Source organism: Myotis lucifugus, unplaced genomic scaffold (assembly GCF_000147115.1).
Source record: "Myotis lucifugus unplaced genomic scaffold, Myoluc2.0 scaffold_281, whole genome shotgun sequence".
NCBI classification, from domain to species: Eukaryota; Metazoa; Chordata; class Mammalia; order Chiroptera; family Vespertilionidae; genus Myotis; species Myotis lucifugus.
Window position 1 is genome coordinate 634,076 of NW_005871329.1, and position 21,980 is coordinate 656,055.

The 21,980-nt window shown below is 41.3% G+C and overlaps 1 protein-coding gene across 2 annotated transcripts in view; it reads right to left on the reverse strand.

The window, feature by feature from the left end:
• The window catches only part of ADGRF1 (adhesion G protein-coupled receptor F1), a 44,002-nt gene extending 24,235 nt beyond the window's left edge, over nt 1-19,767 (reverse strand). Inside the window, exons 1-5 of one of the 2 annotated variants that reach the window (XM_023763347.1) lie at nt 19,660-19,767; nt 7,049-7,135; nt 5,459-5,516; nt 2,640-2,789; nt 1,801-1,974 (exon numbers count right to left, since the gene is read on the reverse strand). In XM_023763347.1, coding sequence (XP_023619115.1) covers nt 1,801-1,974; nt 2,640-2,789; nt 5,459-5,516; nt 7,049-7,117 — 451 coding nt within the window. In that variant the 5' untranslated portion in view covers nt 7,118-7,135; nt 19,660-19,767. Of the gene's footprint in view, nt 1-1,800; nt 1,975-2,639; nt 2,790-5,458; nt 5,517-7,048; nt 7,148-19,659 lie in introns of those variants that run through there. The other variant, XM_023763346.1, reaches the window with a different exon arrangement.
• Between the last annotated feature and the right edge of the window lie 2,213 nt (nt 19,768-21,980).

Sequence of the window (21,980 nt, forward strand, 5' to 3'; positions counted from 1 at the left end):
TTCTTGGTGAGGGCACATATCTGGGTTGTGGGTTTGATCTCCAGTCAGAGAGCGCACGGGAGACAACTAACCAATGTTTCCCTCTCACATTCTCTCTCTCTCTCTCTCTCTCTCTCTCTCTCTCTCTCTCTCTCTCTCTCTCCTTCCCTTCCCCCCCCCTCCCATGTCCTTGGGTGATGATTAAAATAATAATAATAGCCCGGCTGGCGTGGCTCAGTGGTTGAGTGTCAAACTATGAACCAGGAAATCATGGTTTGATTCCCAGTCAGGGCACATTCCTGGGTTGTGGGTTCTATCCCCATGGGGGGCGGGGGGGTAGGTATACAGGAGGCAGCTGATCAATGATTCTCTCTCATCATTGATGTTTCTATCTCTCTCTCTCCCTCTCCCTTCCTCTCTGAAATCAATAAAAATATATTTTAAGAAAATAATAATGATAAATAAATAGGCAGTCACTTCACACTGAAATATATCCCCATCTAACTTAAAAATTATCCTATTAAAAAAATTTTTTTTAAAAAATCACTACTTGCTAACTCCAACACACCCCTTGCTTACCTATCTTTTTCTTACCTTGCTTTTCTGCCCTGGGACAGCTTGTTTCCCATCTCCGTCTGGACATACCTTGTTTATCCTTCATTCAGGGCCTAGTCAAAGCATCTCCTCTCCAAGGCCTTCCCTGCTCCCCAGATACAGACTCTTTCCCTCCTACAGGACTCTATCCATAGCTCCCTACACCTCTTGTACCTGCACATACATTTGTGAACATGTCTCATGTATGTGTGCCCTTGCTCTACTCTGGGAAGCTCTTTATGAATGTGATTCCTGTCTGATGATGGATCAGATATGGACCAAAACGTAGGCTTTCCTCAACATTGCTGAAGAAATGACATTGTCTTTCTTGCATCGACATCCTGACCTCCCCATGTAGCCTGCGAGTTCATCAATCGCAAGATACATGCTTCAGTGACCTGCCAGAATTTGACCCCAATCTGGGCATAAAGATGGTGCTTAATAAATGCATGTCGCCTTAACCTGAATTGCTGCAGTCCTGGGAAAGCAAGCAGGGATACCCAGGAAACTGGGCTATTTCATGTCCTCTCTCACTCTTTGCTCAGCTCTACCAAAAGCCAGAGCTTCGGGAGAACTGAACTAGACTTTGGGAAAACTCATGAAAGTCTTTCAAGCCCCGGAGCCCACATCATTTAGCTCACCTCGTCATCCACTGAACATACACCTAAGCCAACAGGAGCTCCCTCAGCTTCCCATGGTTTCCAAAGCTAGACTTTTAAATTTTGTTTTGTTTGGGCATTGCATTCAGTACACATATTCACTGGCAATTTCGAGCATTACTTTCAGGATAATCACTATGCATTCCTCCTTGCTCTCATACCTCTAGACTTCTCTGTTCTGAAAATTGATGTTGGCAAAAGAGCTGAAAAGAAGGCAGGGAGAAAAATTGTATTTACTCAAGCAGTTCCCCGACTTGGGATTTAAGTGAATCTTGTTAAATCTCCAAAGAAGCATATATTTGCTGAGCTGAGCTGGAGCAAGGTTGAAGCGGTGCCCAAACATCAACTTGCATTCCTGAATTTTCTGCACCAATGCAGCTCTCCCTGTGTCCAGCCAAACCTAGCGGGGATGTCATCCGTGTCCTTCAATCTCCCTGCAAACACTAGCTCTGCTCGGGGAGACAGAGAAACACATGGGCAAAGAGCTAGATAGAGTTCCCTCCCTGTCATTGCTGGGGTGGGAGAGACCCCGGCCCAGAGTTTCCTCCTGGTATCCTTACGTGCTTACTTGTTCTCTCACAGAAATTGACACTCCTGGTGAGGTTCTTGAGATGACAGTCACAAGTCTGGAGTGGTCCAGCCGTGTGAAGGTAGCATTTCTGGGGATCAAGGCATGCAGGAGGAAACCAGGTATAGCCATCTTCACAGGCACAGCGGAGGACCCCATTCTGGTGGCCACAGTCTGCACACACAAAAACAGAGCGTGGTTTCACAGGGCCTGGTTAATGAATCGACTACTGACTCCTGAATTCTGATGCTCAGCTCTGACTTAGAATCTGAAGCAAGTATTTCTCATCAAAGGGCAGAAAGATGGAGCCCTGGTGCTGCTGCTACTGCTGGACGGGGCAGCCCACGTTGAGAACTCTTGCTTTCGACAAAGCATTTAACTTCTCTGAGACCCACCATTGGGGTCATTAGTGCTTTTTGCCAGATATTGCTTGCTGTCTTCCATGATTGCATAACCTGGCCCCTGAGGTTGGGTGGAGGCATGGCACCAGCTTTGACCAATAAGTCGTGAACAGAATTAATGCGTGTCATTCCTGAGTTAGAAAATTCAATGGCCAATGTTAAACCCTCTAATGCTCCTTTTTTCTTTTTCTTTTTCTTTTTCTCAGAATGGGTGTATTTGAGATAGTGTCTGATTCATCAGAGGTCCCCAAGTGACCATCGCAGTCTCAGCCCCTTTGCAACCTGCAATGGACACGTAGTATGGAGAAGCAATGGCACTTATTCTTGTAAACCACAGATGCTGCTGGGATGATCATTTCCATAGCATGACCTAACCTATCCCCACTGATACGCCCACCTTCCCCACTTCCAATCTCTGTCCCCAGAGAGCTGGCTTACATGTGGTCGCCTTCGCCCTGATGATCTTCATTGGCCCATAGAACCATAATGATGGATGCTTCAAAAGCTTCAGCAATTTCTTCAAGTCTCTTTTCTCCTTGGAATCTCTATAGGGCACCTGAAGCAACAGCTCATATTCCTGTACTGGGTCTAAAGACAGGAAGACCGTCAGACGCCTCCTTGCTCAGTCTGGGAGGGAAATACTGCAGAAGCAGTGACCAAAGGACTATCAGCAGATTCAGCCTGCAGGTCCTGGATGATGCCACACTGCTTGCCATTGACTTCTGCCCACCCAGACACTGACTAAAAATGAGCATCCAGAACAAGCACACAGGTGCCTGACAATGTCCACCCTCTCACTTCTGCCAAGCCAGCTGCTCCCGCGCTCTCTGACCCGCACCTGCACTGCCCTCCTGACTTGATGCACTTCCTCAGGACACATCCAGGGTCAAGGCATCAAGACTGAAGGGAGAAGAGGTGAAGAGGTGAGAAAATCCTAGCCACTCTTCTCTTCACCTCCCCCAGCTCTGGGCTCCTTGAAGTATCTTCTGTATAAAACATCAGTCACACCCTTTCCCCTCCAAAGAACCCTTCCTTCTGTAAAAATGTATTTATAGCAAATTCAAAAACAAACCAAACCCTACATATCCTCATCTGTACCTTATCATTTCTTAGATTTTTTTTTAATTTAAAAAAAGTTTTCAATTACAGTTGGCATTTAATATTATATTAGTTGCAGTTGTGCAGCATAGTAATTAGATTTTTGTATGACTTACATAATGGTCCCCCCAGTAAGTCTTACACTCAGGTGACACCATATGTAGTTATTACATTGACTATATTTTCTGTTCTGTACTTTACATCCCCAGACTATTTTGTAACTACCAATTTGTACTTCTGAATCCCTCCACCTTTTTCACCCAGCCATTCAACCCCCTTCCCATCAGGCATCCGTCAGTTTGTTCTCTGTATCTTTGAGTCTGTTTCTAGTTTGTTTGTTCGTTCATTTTGTTTTTCAGGTTCTACAAAAAAGTGAAATCACATGGTATTTGTCTTTCTCTGTCTGACTTATTTCACTCATTATAATACCCTCTAGGTCAGCAGTTCTCAACCTGTGGGTCGTGACCCCTTTGGGGGCCGAACGACCCTTTCACAGGGGTCGCCTAAATACATCCTGCATATCAGATATTTACATTACGATTCATAACAGTAGCAACATTACAGTTATGAAGTAGCAACTAAAATAATTTTATAGTTGGGTCACAACATGAGGAACTGTACTTAAAGGGCCAGAAGGTTGAGAACCACTGCTCTAGGTCCACCTTATCATTTCTGAGCAGCACTTTTTGTTTCCATAGGGAGAGGCTGTTAAGTGTTTTTGGCTGGGAGAAGAGTCCTATGAGTCTTCTCCCACCAGGACTGATTTAGGTACAGTCACATGAAATTAGCATGAGGTACCATGGGATTTCAAGGTCCTCTATGGACCCAGGATTAAGTATGTGAAGGACCTTAGAGAAAAAGAGGCAAAAGGTGAACATCCTCTTATCCTGGTCTCATTTTATTGCCATTGGCAGTAAAATTTCTTAGAATGCTAATAGATTTCTCAGGACACCGCTGTGCTTTTGCAGGGACAGATGACATGAGGAGCTTTTATGAGACTGCCCCGTTTCTTAGGGGGTAGGCACAAAGGAGATTTATAGTGAAGAAAAGCAGCTGACTCAATTCAAGCTTCTCATAAGGCAATCAAAGGGTAGCAGGAAGCTAGCTGAGGCTGAGGCATGTCCCAGGACATTTATAAAAGACCCTTGTCTGCTGTAACTCTCACATCTCACACCATAGAGCCTCAGCTCCATCACTTACTTCCCCCTTCTCCTTGCAGACTGGAACCTCAGCCCAGGCCTTGGGAGTCACCCCACATAGGGGGAGCTAATAGGATTCCATTCCCACAGCCCAAGCAGGTAAGAAGTATGGAATGAGAGAGCGGTTGACCTTGGTCACATGGTCAGAGGCTCATTGCAGTGGTTCTGGAGCCAAATTGACTGACATAGGGGATCACTATGTAAGTCATACAACTACTGTGCTGTACACCTGAAAGTAAGGGAATGTTAAATGTCAATCTGGAGCTGATTGATTGGGCCTGAATCATGCCCCCTGTTCCTTAACACTATACCTTAATTTCACCAAATAAAGATGACCATTACACCGAACTCAGAAGGTCAGTGTGAGGATTGACTTTATCTAATGCATTTAAAATGATGCCTGGCACATAGTAATAGGTCAATAAGTACTAGCTGCATTATTACTGTCAGGGAAAATGTATCCATAGCAGTCCAACTTAAATTTCTATTTCATTTTTCTGAAGAATCTCAGCTTCACATGGTGGTAAGTTCTATGGCACTGTAGCATGTCATTGTTTGGCAAATTTACCAAAGAAAGGCTTGTGAACTGACCCAGGAACTTAACAACCATCTGCGTGCATCTCTGTTTCCATGAAGAAACACATTTAGTGCTTAAAACATCAGACTCACAAGTTAAATTTCAGACCACAGACCGAAGGCTGTGCCCATTAATTGCATTGTTGGGATCAAGACAAGGAAGGAAAGGAAGAATATGGAGCAGCAACTTGCCAGGTGCAGGATATGGTGCAGGATACTTTGTTTCTGTTACATTGTTTAATCCTCACAAATGCTTTGCTAGAAAGGATTACTGTTATTTTCACTTTATAGATTTGGGGTGTTTAATAATGTGCCAATGATCATACAACCAGTCAGAAACACTATTGGGGTTGGAACCCCATTCTCTTGGCAGCAGTGTCTCACCTGGGTGCTTTTTCTTATTCACTATGACTTCTCTTTTTGTTTTGATGCCATCGTTTCTCTGTTAAAAAGAAAACAAGAAGAATTATGGAAAGGCTTTGTAACATTGTACTTCATAAGGCCTTGTTGGACTTCCCCAATAAACTGAAATCCTACACCTAAAATCCAAGTCAGGGACAGTGGGGATATGGCAAGAAAAGATTTCACTGAGGCAAGTTTTTAGCACAAACCTGAAGGGGGTAGGGAAGTGAGGATCCCTGGAGAAAGAATTTTCCAGGCAGAGGGAACAGCACATGCAAAGGCTGAGATAAGACCATGCCCAGCATGTGAAGACGGAGCTAGGAGGCCAGAGTAGCTAAAGGGAGTGGGTGAGGGGAAGAGGGCAGAAAGTGGGGTCAGAGAGCATCTCTGGGGAGACAGGTTGTGTAGATCTTTATAGGCGATGGCAAGGGCTAAGCTTTTACTTCAGTGAGATCGGAACCCACTGGGGAGTTCTGAACAGAGGAAAGACATGCTCTACTTTATTTTCCAGAAGGCTCAGTCCTGCAGCCATATTGGGAATAGTTAAGCACAGAAGCAGTGAGAGCATTCCAGGAGTTACTGAAATAATACCAGTGAGAGAGAGAGAAGTGTGGATTAACATAGTAGCCAGGGAGGTGGTGAGAAGTGTTTAAATTCTGGATATATTTTAAGGACAGAACCAAAACAAACAAAAAAGAGCCAATGGTTTAGATATGGATTATGAGAAAAATCAAGCATAAAAATACATTTTGTGCCTAAGCAGCTGGAGAGATGGTGATACCACTTGCTGAGATAGAAAATGAGGAGTAAGTTTGATGAGAAAAAAAGTCAAGAATTTAATATGAGCAGATTAAGTTGAGGGGCCTATTGGGCACCCAACTGGAGATATCAAGTAGGTAGTATGCATATGAATGTGGAGTTCAAGGGAGAGGCCTGAGATGGAAATATAAATTTGGGAGTCATCAGAGTATAGAGAATATTAAAACTGTGACCCTAGATCAGTGGTTCTCAACCTTGGCTGCACATTAGAATCACCTGGGAATCTTTTTAAAATCCTGATTTCTGGGCCTCATCCTCCCGAAATTCTGTTTCTTTGTTACTAACGTTGTGGCCCCACCCCATAATAAAGAAACAGAATTTCCGGAGGATGAGGCCCAGAAATCAGGATTTTAAAAAGATTCCCAGGTGATTCTAATGTGCAGCCAAGGTTGAGAACCACTGCCCTAGATAAAAGCATCAAGAAAGTATGTATAGACAGGAATGAGATAGTCCAAGGATTGCTAATGCCAATCTCTATGCTTGTTCTCTATCAAAGAGGCCGTAGGAGTGGATGAATTGAGCTGGAACAGAGTTCCAGTGGTTTAGTCCAAGATCCTCATTTTGCAGTTAAGTCATCTAAGCTCCAAGGCCACCCAGCTAATGTTGCTAATGTTGAGACAAGAACCCAGAACTTCTGATTCCAAGTCTATTTCATTACGTGGGTTCAGTTACCTAGAGGGGGATGGATTCTAGAAGTGCCAGAGGAAAGAGGGGAGGTAGGAGGGAGGAAAAACAGGACATAAGCCAACTCACCCCAAAGAAGCCATCACTGCCCTCAGTGATCGTGAAGAGGGAGATGAGCCACAAGACCAGGACTCTCATCTTCAGCGGGTCCCTGGTCTGGACATAAACAGCTGGGTCACAGTCTGTGACTAGACAAGGTGTACCAGGCAAGGCTGAGGCACAAAAACAAGTAATTCTAGCTAAAAAATTGAATGCACACAATAGTAGGGCCTAACTGATCAAAAGCCCTAAGTGTTTAATAATTTTTCCACTTCATGGACCCAACCTGAGATACTGTGATTTCCATTGAAAAGTAGCAAATTTCTGTCTTTACAAACTTACTAGACAATTCCTCGAGAGCTTTCCTCTAGGTGATCAAATTTGACTAAACACGGTTTTGTTTTGTTTTTCTGGGTCAACTTGTATTTTTTCCCTTACATCAAAAAAATAATTTTGTTGTTTATTGCAAAGTAATACTCAGCATAAAAAAAGAAAAATAGAAAATGGGGATAAACAAAAATAAGAATAAAACTCAATTCATAATTCTAAAACCCATAAAAATTCAATTTATATGTGCTACATCTTTACAAATCTGAGATTTCTATAAATATTATTTATAATAATTTTCATTTTTTTATTATAGTTTGTATTCAACACTTTTCTATATTAGCTTTAGGGATACAGCACAGCAGGTAGACATTCATATAGGTTACACTATTTTAAAATCATAACTTGCTTAACTTTACAATTAGGTGTATTTAACATCCAGACTTTTATATTTCCCTGAAGTTTCCTTTTCATCTCAGTAAAAAAATATAAATAAATAAATAAATAAATAAATAAATAAAATCATTAAAATATCCATTAATATAAGGATAGAATGTAAGTGTTTAAGCATAAAAAATAATCATGAACCAATCCAGCCAATTTCCTTCTTTATAATTAATGTAATGTGCAACAAATTGTCCTCAAGTTATGGTTATCACACAATAATTTAGACAGAACTTGGCATATAGTCATGGTCAAAAAATTAATCACTTATACCCAACTTATTTCATGTGAATGAAAAAAGTCACAGTAAGTTGGAACTGTTGTGTCCAGTATGCTAACCACTAGGCATGCATGGCAATCTAAATTTTAATTATAATAAAGTGAAATTAAAAATTCAATTTCTTAGTCACACTAGCCACATTTCAAGTGTTCAGTAGCCACATGTGACTAGTGGCTTCCATGTCAGGTAGCATAGACCCAAAACTCTTCCATCATTGCCAAATGTTTTATTAGGCATGAATTATTGTTCAGTTTTTAAAAATAGGAAGTGCTATTACATGCTGCAACATGGATAAATGTTGAGGACATTCTGTTAAGTAAAACAATCCAGCCACACAAAAGACAAATACTGTTATAATTCCACTCGTACAAAGTGTCTAAAAGAAGTCAAACTCATAGAAACAAAAAGTAGAATGTTGGTAGCCAGGGCCTTGGAGAAGGGGTAACAGGGAGTTGTGATTCAATGGGTATGAGTTTCAGTTTTGACAGATGAAACAGTTCTAGAAATCTGTTGCACAAAATGTGAATGTACTTCATGCCACTGAACTTATACACTTAAAAATGGTTAAGTTAGTATATTTTACGTTATGTGAGTTTTTTAGCATGATTTTTTTAAGTTTTACTGGACATGAGGAATCACTTCCTTGTGGCCTCTCAGTGTTTCTTTCACATCTCCACAGGAAAAGACAAAAAACTGTGATTGCCAAACTCAATAACCCATCCTTAGAATAAGTGCCTTTTTTTGGCAGCACTAAACACAGAGTTGGACCCTCCCTTCCAGTCCTCATCTTGCTTCCTGGATGCACTTTATTTTTTTAAATATATTTTTATTAATCTCAAAGAGAAAGGGAGAAGGAAAGAGAGGTAGAAACATCAATGATGAGAGAGAATCATTGATCAGCTGCCTCCCGCAGGCCCCACACTAGGGATCGGGCCCACAACCCAGGCATGTGCCCTGACCGGTAATCAAGCCGTGACCTCCTGGTTCATAGGTCAACACTCAACCACTGACCCATGCCGGCCAGGCCCTTGGTGCACTTTAAACATCATACAAACCCTGCCATCCCTGACAGCGCTGCCCCACACCTAGCTCTCTGACCTACAAGACAAGAGAAAAACATGAGGGGCAAGGTACTGACTTCCAGAGACATGGCCCCATGTCAGCACAGATCTTTTCTGGGGCTTTCGAAGGAAGCAGGAAAAGAAGCGGTGGAGCACATACCACTTTCGTATTTGCCTCCCTCCTAAGGTGAGCAGTCCTCTCATGCCCCCATCCCTCCTTGCCAAGACTCCTCCTAGATCTATTGCTTTAACTTCCTTTGGGCAGCAGCCTGTGCTCCAGACCTCATTCTTCCAGATCTGCATCCCAAAACCTACCTGCTCTGTGCCCTATGGCCTCTGGTTGTGCTCTCTGCTCTCCAAAAGTGGTGGCTATTGGTCTCTAGAGCAGTGTTTTTCCAATATTTTTTACCAGGCCCCATAGAAAGAAATATATATCTATACACACTCATAATAAAACGTGTGAGTATATATACATATATTAAAATGTGTGTATATCTATAATAAACTATAATAATAAAAGCATAATATGCTAATTAGACCAGACATCCTTCTGGATGTCCTTCCGGAGACCTTCTGGACGAAGCAGGGGCTGCGAGGGAAGTCCGGGTCCTAGGTGCCTGCTGGCAGCTTGAGCGAAGCCCGGGTCCCGGGTGCCAGAGGGAAGCTGGTGCCGGCAGCTGGGAGAAGGAAGGCCTACTCTTGCAAGAATTTCATGCATTTACATAAAATAACTGAACAGTTTTATGAAATAGAACTTAATTCTTCCTCTGAAACATGCCCTTGTATATTTTCTATTTTTTTAATTCATTTTTTTCTTTTTCCTTTTTTTTACTAAATTGATTTCCAAATACCTTTTTGGAGTGCAGCCACATTGGAGAGGGAGCGGTGCTCTTTCCAGCCCCTTTCCCGGGTTTCCTCCTCTCCCAGGGAAAATGTTCACTGTGAATTCCTGGGGACTGTTGGGGCCATGGTCTTAGTACTGGAGTTTTCAAAGAAGGCAACTGTCTTGGTGTGTGTAGGTGTGATCTGTCCCCTTTCTGTGCCAGGGCTTGCTTCCAAATGGGAGGCCTGGCCCTCTGCTGACTCTTTCTCTCCGTCTCTTACTCTCTGAACCATCTTCTTTCTCCCACATGCAGTCCAGGCCTGAGGCTGCAAACCCAACTCCAGAAGGCCTGGTGACAGTGCTGGGCACTGTGAGGAAACTCTCATACTCTCCGCCCTTGTCCTCCCACAGTGGAGGGTGTATTCTGGGCTGTCTCTTCAGCCTGGGTAGAAATGGTAAACTTAAATTTACAATCAGCGTTTCAGACCAGCGACTCCCAGGCACTGCTCTGTAGGCCTACCATGAAGAACTAAGCTATTTATTGACATGCACATGTTTTATTATGTGTGTGCATGTAAATATATATTTATTTCTATGGAGCCTGGTCAAAACTATTTTTAAAGTGCTGCTCTAGAGACAAATATCCATCATTTTTGGAAAGCAGAAAGCATAGGCCATGAGGAGGAGTGGGAGGGGGAGGTAGAGGATGGGGAGGAAGAGGAGGGAGGGAAGGAACAGGAAGAGAAGAAAAGAAGGCATTTAGGAGCCGATTAGAAAATACAGGTGCCCCCATCCCACCCTAAACATACTAAATCCTAGACAGCCCAGTCCCAGCCCTATGCATTATTAAAGCTACCCAAGTGGTGCTGACCTCCGGTAGCTTTGAGAGTTGATTCTAGACTGGTTCTTAGATAGGAAAAAAAGGGTTCTACACCTAAGTTAACCCTGTGATTTGAATTCTCTTTGGGGGGTTGGGACCCAAGCTTAAACTAATCAAAACTTTTTCTTCACTTCCTTGGTGCATACAACTCCCTCTGGGATAGGGTTGGAAGACTGATTTTCACATAAATAACAAGTAAGTTTTTAGTGTTACACTATTTATGGTCCAGAATTATTTGTTGTTTTTTCTGAAATTCATATAAAGTATTCAGAACAACATCTAACAGGTGATAAGCCCCAACTATTAGCTATTAATATTAGCATTACTAGCATTTCAGTCTTACCACTAGTATTTTTATAGTTTCTTGTTGGATTGGGTCAGAATTTGGCTTCAATTCAGAGTCAAGTGAACTTATCAAATAAAAGCTGCTTCTAGGTCTAGGATGATGCGAACCCCATGGCACTTTCAGCACTTCCCTTTCAAGCTGGCAGAGTCTTAATTATTAAAAACTAGAGGCCTGGTGCACGAATTCATGCATGGGTGGGGTCCCTTAGCCTGACCAGTGATCGGGACCAATCGGGCTGATTGTGGCCCACCGGCCGGGGGGGAGGGACCACGGGAGGTTGTCTGTGGGAGCACACTGATCACCAGTGAGCAGCTCCTGCTTTGAGCATCTGCCCTCTGGTGGTCAGTGCATCGTCATAGCGACCAGTCATTCAGTTGACCGGTCGTAATGGTCACTTAGGCTTATATATATAGAGATAACTCTCAGAATCTGTGTGTCCTTGACACAGGTGAGGAGCTGTTGTCATCAGAGTAAGCATGTTTATGTCACACCTCGCTCTGAGGCAGCTCCTCCCTCAGGGCCAGTGGAACCTGTGTTGACACTGGCTTCCTGGGAAGGCTTGGTCATGGTAGGACCCCCCACCACACACACACACCACCCACTTCCTTGAATTCATTCAAGTAAATTCACTGCTGATAATCCCTGTCCTTCAATTTACAGAAAACAATCAGAATTCGCTATTAAGCCCCTGGAGACGGCTGACCATTGTCTCCCCATTCTTCCAGTTATATATTTATGGTCCCCAAACATCACTTATTTTCGTCAACAGCGGTCTCCTTATCAACAGTGGTGCTTGGTTGGAACTGCCCACACCTACACTTTCCAGCACTTTTAGCAACAATCTAATCTTAGGCCCAGTTCAACTCTTGGGTTGCTTTCCTGGCATCAATATTGATGGGATTATGTTTCTTTTCCTATAAATAGAATTTCCAGTAGAGTTGTCTCTCTCCTCTCAGTCACAGGCTAATGGAAAGAGCAGGTCTCCTGCTGGGATCTGAATGAAATCATGACTCAAATAGAGCTGATTGTTTTCGAGGCAAAGGACCTGTAAAACCTTGGTTTTATTTTACCTCTTATTTTATGTGTTTGGTAACCTTTGCATTGACATCTGTCTTTGCATAGAAATCCTTGGGCCATTTGCCTTTAAGAGTGACTTTATGTCTTCTTAAGTAGGCAGATACAGTAGAGAAGACAGGTGGAAATATAGATGGGGAACAGAAAAGATAACCAATTTTATATCTGAAAAAATAAATTTGGAAGTTTGGTCAATTTTATGAGCTAGACAAACTTCTTCTGGAAGGACTATAATGGAAAGCTATTTACAACCTTATTGAGTGTCTGCATAAACATTTGTGCACAGTAAATTTTAAATACATATTTTATATTTTAGCATGTGTTAGTATGTTTATATAGCATAAACAGTAGAAAGAGACCAAAATGAATTCAACCCTAACCCCAAGTCTGTCCCTCATCTGTTAGAACTTGTGAAAGTCAGTCTCCTCCTCTATAAAATAAGGGGAGATCAGATCCATTCACATTCAGATTCTACTATTACCTGCCCATTTCTCAGTTTCTCTTTACACATTATTTATTTCATTGTTTTTTTAATTAGTGTCCATCAGTCATCGAATTTAAGCCTGGAAAGATTAAAAAATTTTACTGGGCTTTACTCCTGTTTTCTTCTCAAACTGGTTATTATAATTCTTTTTTTTTCTGGGGTATTTTTTTAAATTTTTTATTGAATACATTGGGGTAACATCTACACTAATAAAAGAGAAACATGGTAATTAGCGTACGACCGCTACCCTTCCCATTGGCTAATCAGCATAGCCTTATGCAAATTAACTTTCAGCCAAGATGGCGGCCGGCTGTCTATAAGTTGTTTAGTTAATGCCTTCACCTTTTTCACCCAGCCTCGGACAACTGTCAGTTCATTCTCTGTATCTATGAGTCTGTGGTTATATAATTCTTGAACCTCTTTTGAGATAGGCTGAGAATCTACCAAGAATTAAGTCGTTGGGTTGAGAATAGAGGTATAATTTTTAAGAATTCTAGATTTATAAGGCTGGAAGAGACCAAAGGAATTACTTTGTTCAGTCCCTTCCCTGTGACACTTGACTCAACTTTAATTTGATCAGCCACTATACAGTGAGAGCTTCCAATGTCCCAGGCGCCGTGCCAGGCACATCCTCCTGCAGATGTTCCTTCATTGTAGCTCCTCCCACTAAGAGAAACCCCAAAGCAGCCATCCAGACCCACTTTTGAAAACAAGCGCTGGTTGCTGGAGTCCTTTTTGTTCCAGGGTCCCTATTTAACTCTGATGTTTCATTGAATGGCTCTCCCTCAGAGTGCAGTTTGTGACACTACCCCACCCCCCTCAACTGACCTCTTTTGATCCAAAAATTGAGGTACATATTTTAGAAGTCTGTGTGTCCTTTGCCACTTATTGGAACTTCAGCTGGAGAGCATTTCTGGGTTAGCCGGCAGCCTAAGTCAGCTGTCTGTCCCCTCCTAACAAGGATTTGGGTGGTGTGTTTTTTAAAATCTATTTAGTCTGTGCTTTGTAGCTTAGAAGAGACCTAGGATGCTACTTTGTTCTTAGCTTATTACCTCGTACTTCTTCTGGTGTCCTAGTAGCTAGTCCATGTCTCACAGACGACAAGTCATGACGAGTCCAGCTCAATCCCTTCCTAAACAGCCTGCCAGCTTCAAGGCTGGCTCTGTTCCAACCCCTTGTAACTGAAGACTTTCTCCTGTCACTCACAGTTCAGTTGAGCACAAGTTACCACCAAGCCCTAAAAGATAATAAATGGCCTCTAGAGAAGGTGCCAAGCGCTTTCTTCCAGCTAAGCCTCCAGCTCAGCACTGGGGCCCTAGCCTCCCGGGAACTCCCAGGTGAGGCTCATTTCTCACCCTCCCCACTCCACTTGGCTTACACAGGATGGGTGAAGCCCAGAGAATGTGGGCTTCCTTTTGGATTGTTCACTTGAAAAAGTATCTGAACAGCAACTCAAGGGTGGTGATAGTTTTATAATAAGAACAAATAAGAATAATTCTTTCTAATTTATAAAATGCTTTCATATGCCTTGGTTCTGTTGTTTGGCAATCTTGCCAATTACATGGGAGTTATTTTCTTTTCACACTTGCAGAAAATGAGAAGGATCAACTTAAATTCTATTTCCCTAAATTTCTTTCTCTAAAAAATCTAATATTTCTCTTGGACTAAGGGTCTCAGGGAATGATTTTAATAAAGTCATAATTGTTAATGGAATTTTCATTAAGTTCTTCAAAAATAAGCTCTCTGCTAAAAGGAGGAGGAGGAGAAGGAGGAGGAGGAGTAGGAGGAGGAGGACGAGGAGGAGGAGGAGGAGGAGGAGGAGGAGGAGGAAGAGAAATGTTTCAAAGCTGATCTCCTAATAAATTTGAGTGCTATTGTGTGTTTAAGGATACTCAGCTCTTTTAAGATAAAAACACAATTCATCAGGCCTACTGGAAAGAACCAACAGAACGGGCTTTGTGAGGTCTTCATATGTGAGCACTCAGGTAAATATGTTACAAACTCTTCTTGGGTGGTCTGTTTTAAATAAGAATAAACCAAATATCTGACTTTTTTTAACCCGCACCCGAGGATATGTTTATTCATTTTAGAGAGAGAGGAAGGGAGTGAGAGGAACGTGGATGTGAGAGAGAAACATCAATTGGTTGCCTCTGGTATGCATCCCAACCAGGGATCAAACCCAAAACCTAGATATGTAAACTGACCGGGAATCAAACCCATGACTTTTCGGTGTATGAGATGATGCTCCAACCAACTGAGCAAATACCTGACTTTTCATGCAGTGCTTATACTGATTAAACTTTAATTATTTGAAGCCTACAAAAAAAAAAACACCAAAAAACATTCTTTAAGTTTTTCTATGCATATTAACAGTATTTTCATCATACTTTCCTACTGTGTAGAGCCAGTTTTTCATTCCTGAATGATTCTATAAGTAGAATGAGTTGTCCGGCACTCTCGCCTATCCTTTAAACATCATGTCAATCTATACACAAAAACCTTCCAGGCTTGCCCTGACCGGTTTGGCTCAGTGGCTAGAGCGTCGGCCTGTGGACTGAAGAATCCCAGGTTTGATTCCGGTCAAGGGCATGTACCTTGGTTGTGGGCACATCCCCAGTGGGGGGTGTGCAGGAGGTGGCTGATCAATGTTTCTCTCTCATGGATGTTTCTGACTCTCTATCCCTCTCCCTTTCTCTCTGTTAAAAAAATCAATAAAATATATTTTAAAAAAAACAAAACCTTCCAGACTCATACTATGTACAGATGAAGAGCAAACATGCTATCAAGGCAAATTCATCTTTTGGACTCCTTGAATCTGCCCTCAAACGTTCCTTCTATGCAGTTTCTTCTTGTACATCCTTAATTCCAGGCAAACTGGTATCTTTCTAGGTTAGAATGAAAGTGCAGCTTCAAAAGGTTTATACATTTTGAGTTGTTTTTTAAAAATATTTTTTTGGTAATCCCCACCTGGAGATTTTTCCCCCCATTAATTTTTAGAGAGAGTGGAAGGAAGGGGGGAGGGGAAAAAGAGAAAGAGAGAGAGAGGATCGAACTCTCAAACTCTCGGTGCTCAGAGTCGATGGTCTAACCACTGAGCATACCAGCAGGGCTACATTTTGGATTTTTATAGACCTGTCCAAATTGCCCACCTAATTTGTACCTGTATATGCTCCCAGGTAAGGTATAGAAATGCCTATTTCATCACACTGTCCCCAACATTTTTTTAATATTTGCCAAACTGGTAAGCAAAATTTTTTCTAATTGTTTTAAATTTCATGTCTTTGCTTATTAGTAAGATAATTTTTCAAATGTTTACTGGCCATTTGTCTATTTAAGTCATTCTAAGTTTTTCTATTAGAATGTTCATTTTTTCTTAAGAACTGCTTCTTAGGAGCTTTTTATATAGCGTGAATATTAACTCTCTGTCACGGGTTATAAATACTTATTCATCATTGGTCTTTGGTTTTTTTAAGTTTTTATGTTTGTTCTGCACAAAAGTTTAAAATATTTATGAAATCAAATCTGTCTATGTGGATTTAAATTTTTTCTATAAAAAGGTTGTAAAAATATCATCCTATATTTTCTTCTTTAAATTTTTAATGCATTTAAATTTTCATTCCTTCTAAAGTTATTTCAGGTTTTAGTATGAACTAAGGGTTTACTTTCATTTTCCTCCAAATGAATAACCAGTTTTTCCAATTATGTTTCTTGAATAAATAATCTTTATCAAGATCATCTTGATAATTTTTATCAATTTTAAAGGCCACTTTGTCATATAATAAAATTATGACAAATAATTTTTTTAAATTCTATTGCTTTCTGTACCATTTCTCTTGCCAGTTACTAGCTTAATTGGTATCTTGGTCAAAAACATGTCTAAAAGGTTTATCACTAAGTTTCTTATTAGGAAGTAATAGGGGGGGGAAGGGAGAGAATGAGGGATATCTGTAATACTGTCAACTATAAAAAATAAAAATAAAGAAAATTTAACATTAAAAAAGAGAAAGAATTAGTCTGATTCTCTAAGAGATTGAGCATAGGGAAGTCTTCAAGCAAAATTTGGCTAAAGTATAAACACTAGTGCAAAAGGTTTTCATAGAAAATAAAATCTGCTTAATACAAAGTCTCTTTATCCAAAATTTTGAAGGAGTAAGTCTGTTCCATTGTGACAAGCTATCCTAACACCACAAATTTATAGTTAATGCCTACCTATTCTTAAACGATAAGGGAACTCAGATTTTTTTAATTTTATAAGAAAAATGAACTATCTTAAAGATTTCATTTAAAGTGTTTATTTTAAAAGGCTTTATTTAAACCAAAACCAAAAATCTAAGTCATGTGGGCCTTTGGAGATTAAACACTGACATTTGCACTGAGGACCCAGAGGCCCACAGGGACCTAATAACCCTCATCAGCAAGATTAACTCAATTTTGCACAGTTTGAGGGCTACGTATCTCATTGCCACTGCTCACCTCTTTGTACTTTATTTATTCAACTGACTATGCACAGGCAAGTTACTCTAACTTTATGAAATGCCAGGGCACTTTCACACATATTAATTCTTAAGAATTTTCCCTCTTAGCATGTCAGCGCCCAGCTTTCCATCTACCACTGGATAGGAGACTTTATGAGATTACCTGTGGCTTGCTGGGAGCCGGTGTGGTAAGAGGGCCTCAGCTCCGCACTGGTTTTGTGCTCTACAGCGGTGGAACTCAGCAAGGTTAGAACCAGCTGTGCATGTTCTACGTTATAGAGTCCAAGCATGTCAAACTCGTGGCCCTCGGGTCGCGGGCCTCATTTATTTGGCCCATGTTAGCCTTTGAGTTTGACATGCTTGCTACAGACCTTTTGCACTATCCCTCCAGTTCTCTCGATTATTTTCACAGCTATTACAACTATGTAGCTATCCAGTCCAGAACTGTGAAGACGTTGACATCCCATGAGCACATTGCTACTCAAGCTCAATTTAGGACAGTGGTTCCCAAACTTATTTGGCCTACCGCCCCCTTTCCAGAAAAAATATTACTCAGCCCCTGGAAATTAATTTTTTTAAATTTTAATAGCAGTTACTCATCGCCCCCAAATGCACCTGTGGCCATCACTGCCCCCCCTGGATCGCTGCAGCGCCCACCGGGGGGCGGTAGCGCCCACTTTGGGAATCACTGATCTAAGAGAACACCATGATATGTTTGGGAATAGGGTTTCCCCTTCTCGGTAGCTATGGGTATTTCCTGCCAAAGAACTAAAAGGAAACAAGGCAAGATGTGTTGAAAGTTGCAAACACATGTGTTTAGATTGGGTGGAACATGGTTTTACAAGAAGTGGCATTTGGCAAACCTGGGAACGCAGTGACAGTTTTCCAGGGGAGGCCACCCTCCACTTCCGGGGCCATGTACCCCCGTGACACGCACCCACCCACTGCTAATGGCCTTGGATACCCAGCACCCTCTCACTTCTTCCCATTTACACTGAAAGGCTCACACCAAAGTGCCAAAATCAGTCACTGATACACGAGTTTTCATGAATGTGTCCACTTATTTTTTCCAGGAGGATATTTGCATTTATTTAATTGTGAAATGAATTACATCAGAGGGTATATGGATGCGAAAGCATGGTGTTTCCCTTACCCTCACTCAGCAGCACAGCAAGATACACCCTGTAATGTAGACCCTGCCCCTGATTTTTTTTTAAATTGCCATTTTTTTTAAAGAAGCAAGACATACATAACCTAGGAAGCATGTCAGTAACAGTTTATATCAACTTGTGGTTGTACACAAAATGGGAGTGTTTGCAAGTCAAGCTTCCAAGACTCAACATGAATACACGCCCATTTTAAATCTCCATGCTTGTCGCAAATTAATCGACTAAAGCAAGAAAAGTGAAATAATTTGCCCAAAGTTATATTATTTGTTAATAGTTGAATAAAGTATTCTGAGGCTATTATTGTGAAGCTGTTTTTAATTTTAGTTATGTTTATAAATAATTAGTAGCGGTTTTATTATAGCAAAAAGGAGCATAACAAAAGGCTGTGCTAATATTCTGACAAATCATCGGATATATTTTTATCTATTTTTTTGTTCTCTGATGTCTGTGATCTCCAGCCTATGTGTGTTGTTATTAGGTTTAGTTTAATGGATATCACGATGAAAAAGCCAAAGTCATCATTCTCCATACCTCTTCCACCTTGACCTTCTTTCTATACCTCCTTAAGTAACTTCCCATCATTTAGTTTCTGGCACAGGTAGATTACATAGGACATAAATAGATTTTTCATGGAAAAAAGAAAGAAAATTTATGAATTTTCAAGGCCTGTCAGTTAAAAAATACAGTGTGCTGCTTCGTATTTATTTGGGGGTAATAGCAGGGTAAGTGGTTATAAGGATCAATTTTGGGATTTTTCAGAGTCCAGGAAGGGAGTTAAATTGAAAAATACTTCCCAGATGTATACTGATTCAGTCAAAGTTTAAATAAATCCATCCTAAACTGAAAATAAACTTAAATCTCTCAAGTGTATTTTTAAAGAGATTGCTAAGATTAATATATTTCTCACTAGTGAAATCCTTACGATTAATATTTTTAACAATTATCTTTAGTGGAACTTTCTTTATTCCAGTTGCTCTACCTCCCAGCACATCCAAGAATAGGGGTGCTGTGTTATAATTGAGAAGGCTGTGCCTTGAGCCTGAAAACCTGGAGTTTGAGTCTCAAGCCAATACCTCAATTTATGTAGTCACCAAGACACGGAACTCTTTTATCGCTGCTCATTGCTCTTTCCACTCTCTGTTCCTTTATTTCACCTCCCTTCAGGAAATGAGATATTGAGAGTCTTCCCCAGAAGAAAAAAATAATCTCAAACTAACAGGTAGTACCTGTGATAGTAATACTCATTCTAAGGAATCAAATCACCGCTATTGGGCTTACCTGGTGATTCTCCCCTCACATCACAGCCCGAGGGAGCCCTTCCTCCAGCGTACTGGTGGCTCAATCACTTCTTACGCTGGTTGGAAAGAGGATCTTAACATCTGAATCACAGCAGCCCTCTGGCATGCGTACAGGTCACTGATTCATGAACAACTCCTAGTGCACCAAGGAGCCCAGGACACACCCCCTTCAAGAAGGAACAGAGAAATACTTTTCTGCTGACTCTCCCTCCCGCTTTGAGTCCATATCAGCCAGGTAAGAGGAAGCAGCTCAGAGCCCAAGATTTGATGATTCCCCCCGCAAGTACGGATGGATTTCTGAAACCACAGAAGGAACATGCTCTAAGGCAGCGGCTCTCAACCTGTGGGTAGCGACCCCTTTGGGGGTCAAAAGACCCTTTCACAGGGGTCGCCTAAGACCATCGGGAAACACATATATAATTACATATTGTTTTTGTGATTAATCACTATGCATTAATTATGTTCAATTTGTAACAATGAAATTGGGGGTCACCACAACATGAGGAACTGTATTAAAGGGTCGCGGCATTAGGAAGGTTGAGAACCACTGCTCTAGGGGAATGAGGAACACTTCTGTCCTCAATCAGTTTTCTACAAAATGCCACTCTGTTGAACTTTCATGTCCATCCTCTGGATACCAGGGTCATACCCCATAAAGCAAAAGGAATGCAGCCCTTAGTCCATGATTCCAAAGAGGAGAGGTGGGTAATTCCAATGGGGTGAGGGTAGGGGCAGACATTTTTTTTTCCAACTTTCTCATTCAAGGCTGAAGAATGAACTTGCTACTTTCCCAGACAAAGGAACCCCGGACTTCCTGGTGGGCTAATATGGGGTGGAGGCTGGCAAAAGAGAAGAGCAGTGTGCACGTCTGCCCCCGGGTGAATGTTCTCAGTATGTTCTTTATCCTTAGAAAACCTTGAGCTAAACCTTATTAACTTCTTTAACAAAGGTTTCTTCCTTTCTAAGGAGTCATCAACTTTGAAAATAAACACTCCATGTGTGCAAATGATTGAGGTGGCTTACACTTGAAGCCATTCCATATTTTACAAGTTACTTGAGGTGTCTTACATGCTAACGCATAAAATAAAATTATATTAGAATAGAAATAAAGGAACACAAACCATAAAAGTTCTATATAAAATAAGTAAATAATAAAAAGGGAAAAACTATAAAAGTAGCGAGTCAATTAAGAAAAAGAATGCAAATAAAAACCTATGAGTTATCTGTAGTGTTGTGTAAGTTTGACACTCAACTCTAGGGATGGAGCTTCCTAGCCGTCAAAGAAAAGGGAAAGCTGATTGGGTACATTGTTCTTATCAGAACAGAGGAAGCATCCATCTTCTCAGGAAGGAGAAAATGGTCCTTGGAGCACAAAATTCTAATAGAAACACCTTTTTTTCATGTGAACTGCTAATAAGATAGGAGCCCATAATTTCAGGTTGAAGACCTTTAGTGCCAAGCAGCCTTAAACACAATGTTATCCTCTTGTGCCCAACACCAGCTGAGCCCCTTGGTCTATATCATAACCCTTCACAATCAGGTTTGCGTCTGGTCCAGTGGAAAGTTCTAAAGAGAACACAGCCTTCTTGACAACCCCTTGTTGTTTAAGGGCATCGACCATTGCTCCTTTGTCCATCAACCAGCCTGGGCAGAATAGAGTTGATCTCACAATTTAATCAAGTGAACTCCATTCTCCTCATGTGCCTTTTCCACTGGGTTTTGCCTGTTTCCAGGATCCACCAATTGTAAGTGGATATACAAAATATATCCTTTCAATACAAAAGGTCAGTCAAGGGCTTCTTTTCAGCCTAGTAGTGCCCTTTTCCTATTGTCTCTATTAGAATGCAAGTTCATGTAGGAGCACAGACATCACTGACACCTTAGTGGGAATGTGTTTATAAATGTGACTAAATAATTTACTACTTACTTAGGGAGAAAAGTGGCTGTGGAACTGGATTATGCCAGGAAGGAGGAATAAGCCAGTAGTGGGGCAGACAAAATGGCTAATCAGCATGGAGCTTAAGGTGATAAGGGCTTGAAATCAGATGGAAGCTCTGGTTCTCACCTTCAGCTCACTGTGTTGTGAAGCCCAGCAATGTCCTAAGGACTGGCCCTCAGAACCAAAGGGATCCCTACAGTTTCTTATTAGCCCAAAAACATTTTAGCAGATTCTAGAAAATAAGGCAACCAGTAAACATCAATGTTTCCATGAGTACACTGGCTGGGGGTGACAATTTAAATCCAAACAAACGAATGCATTTACTAGTTTGTGAATTCCATATTTAATAGAAGATCACAGTG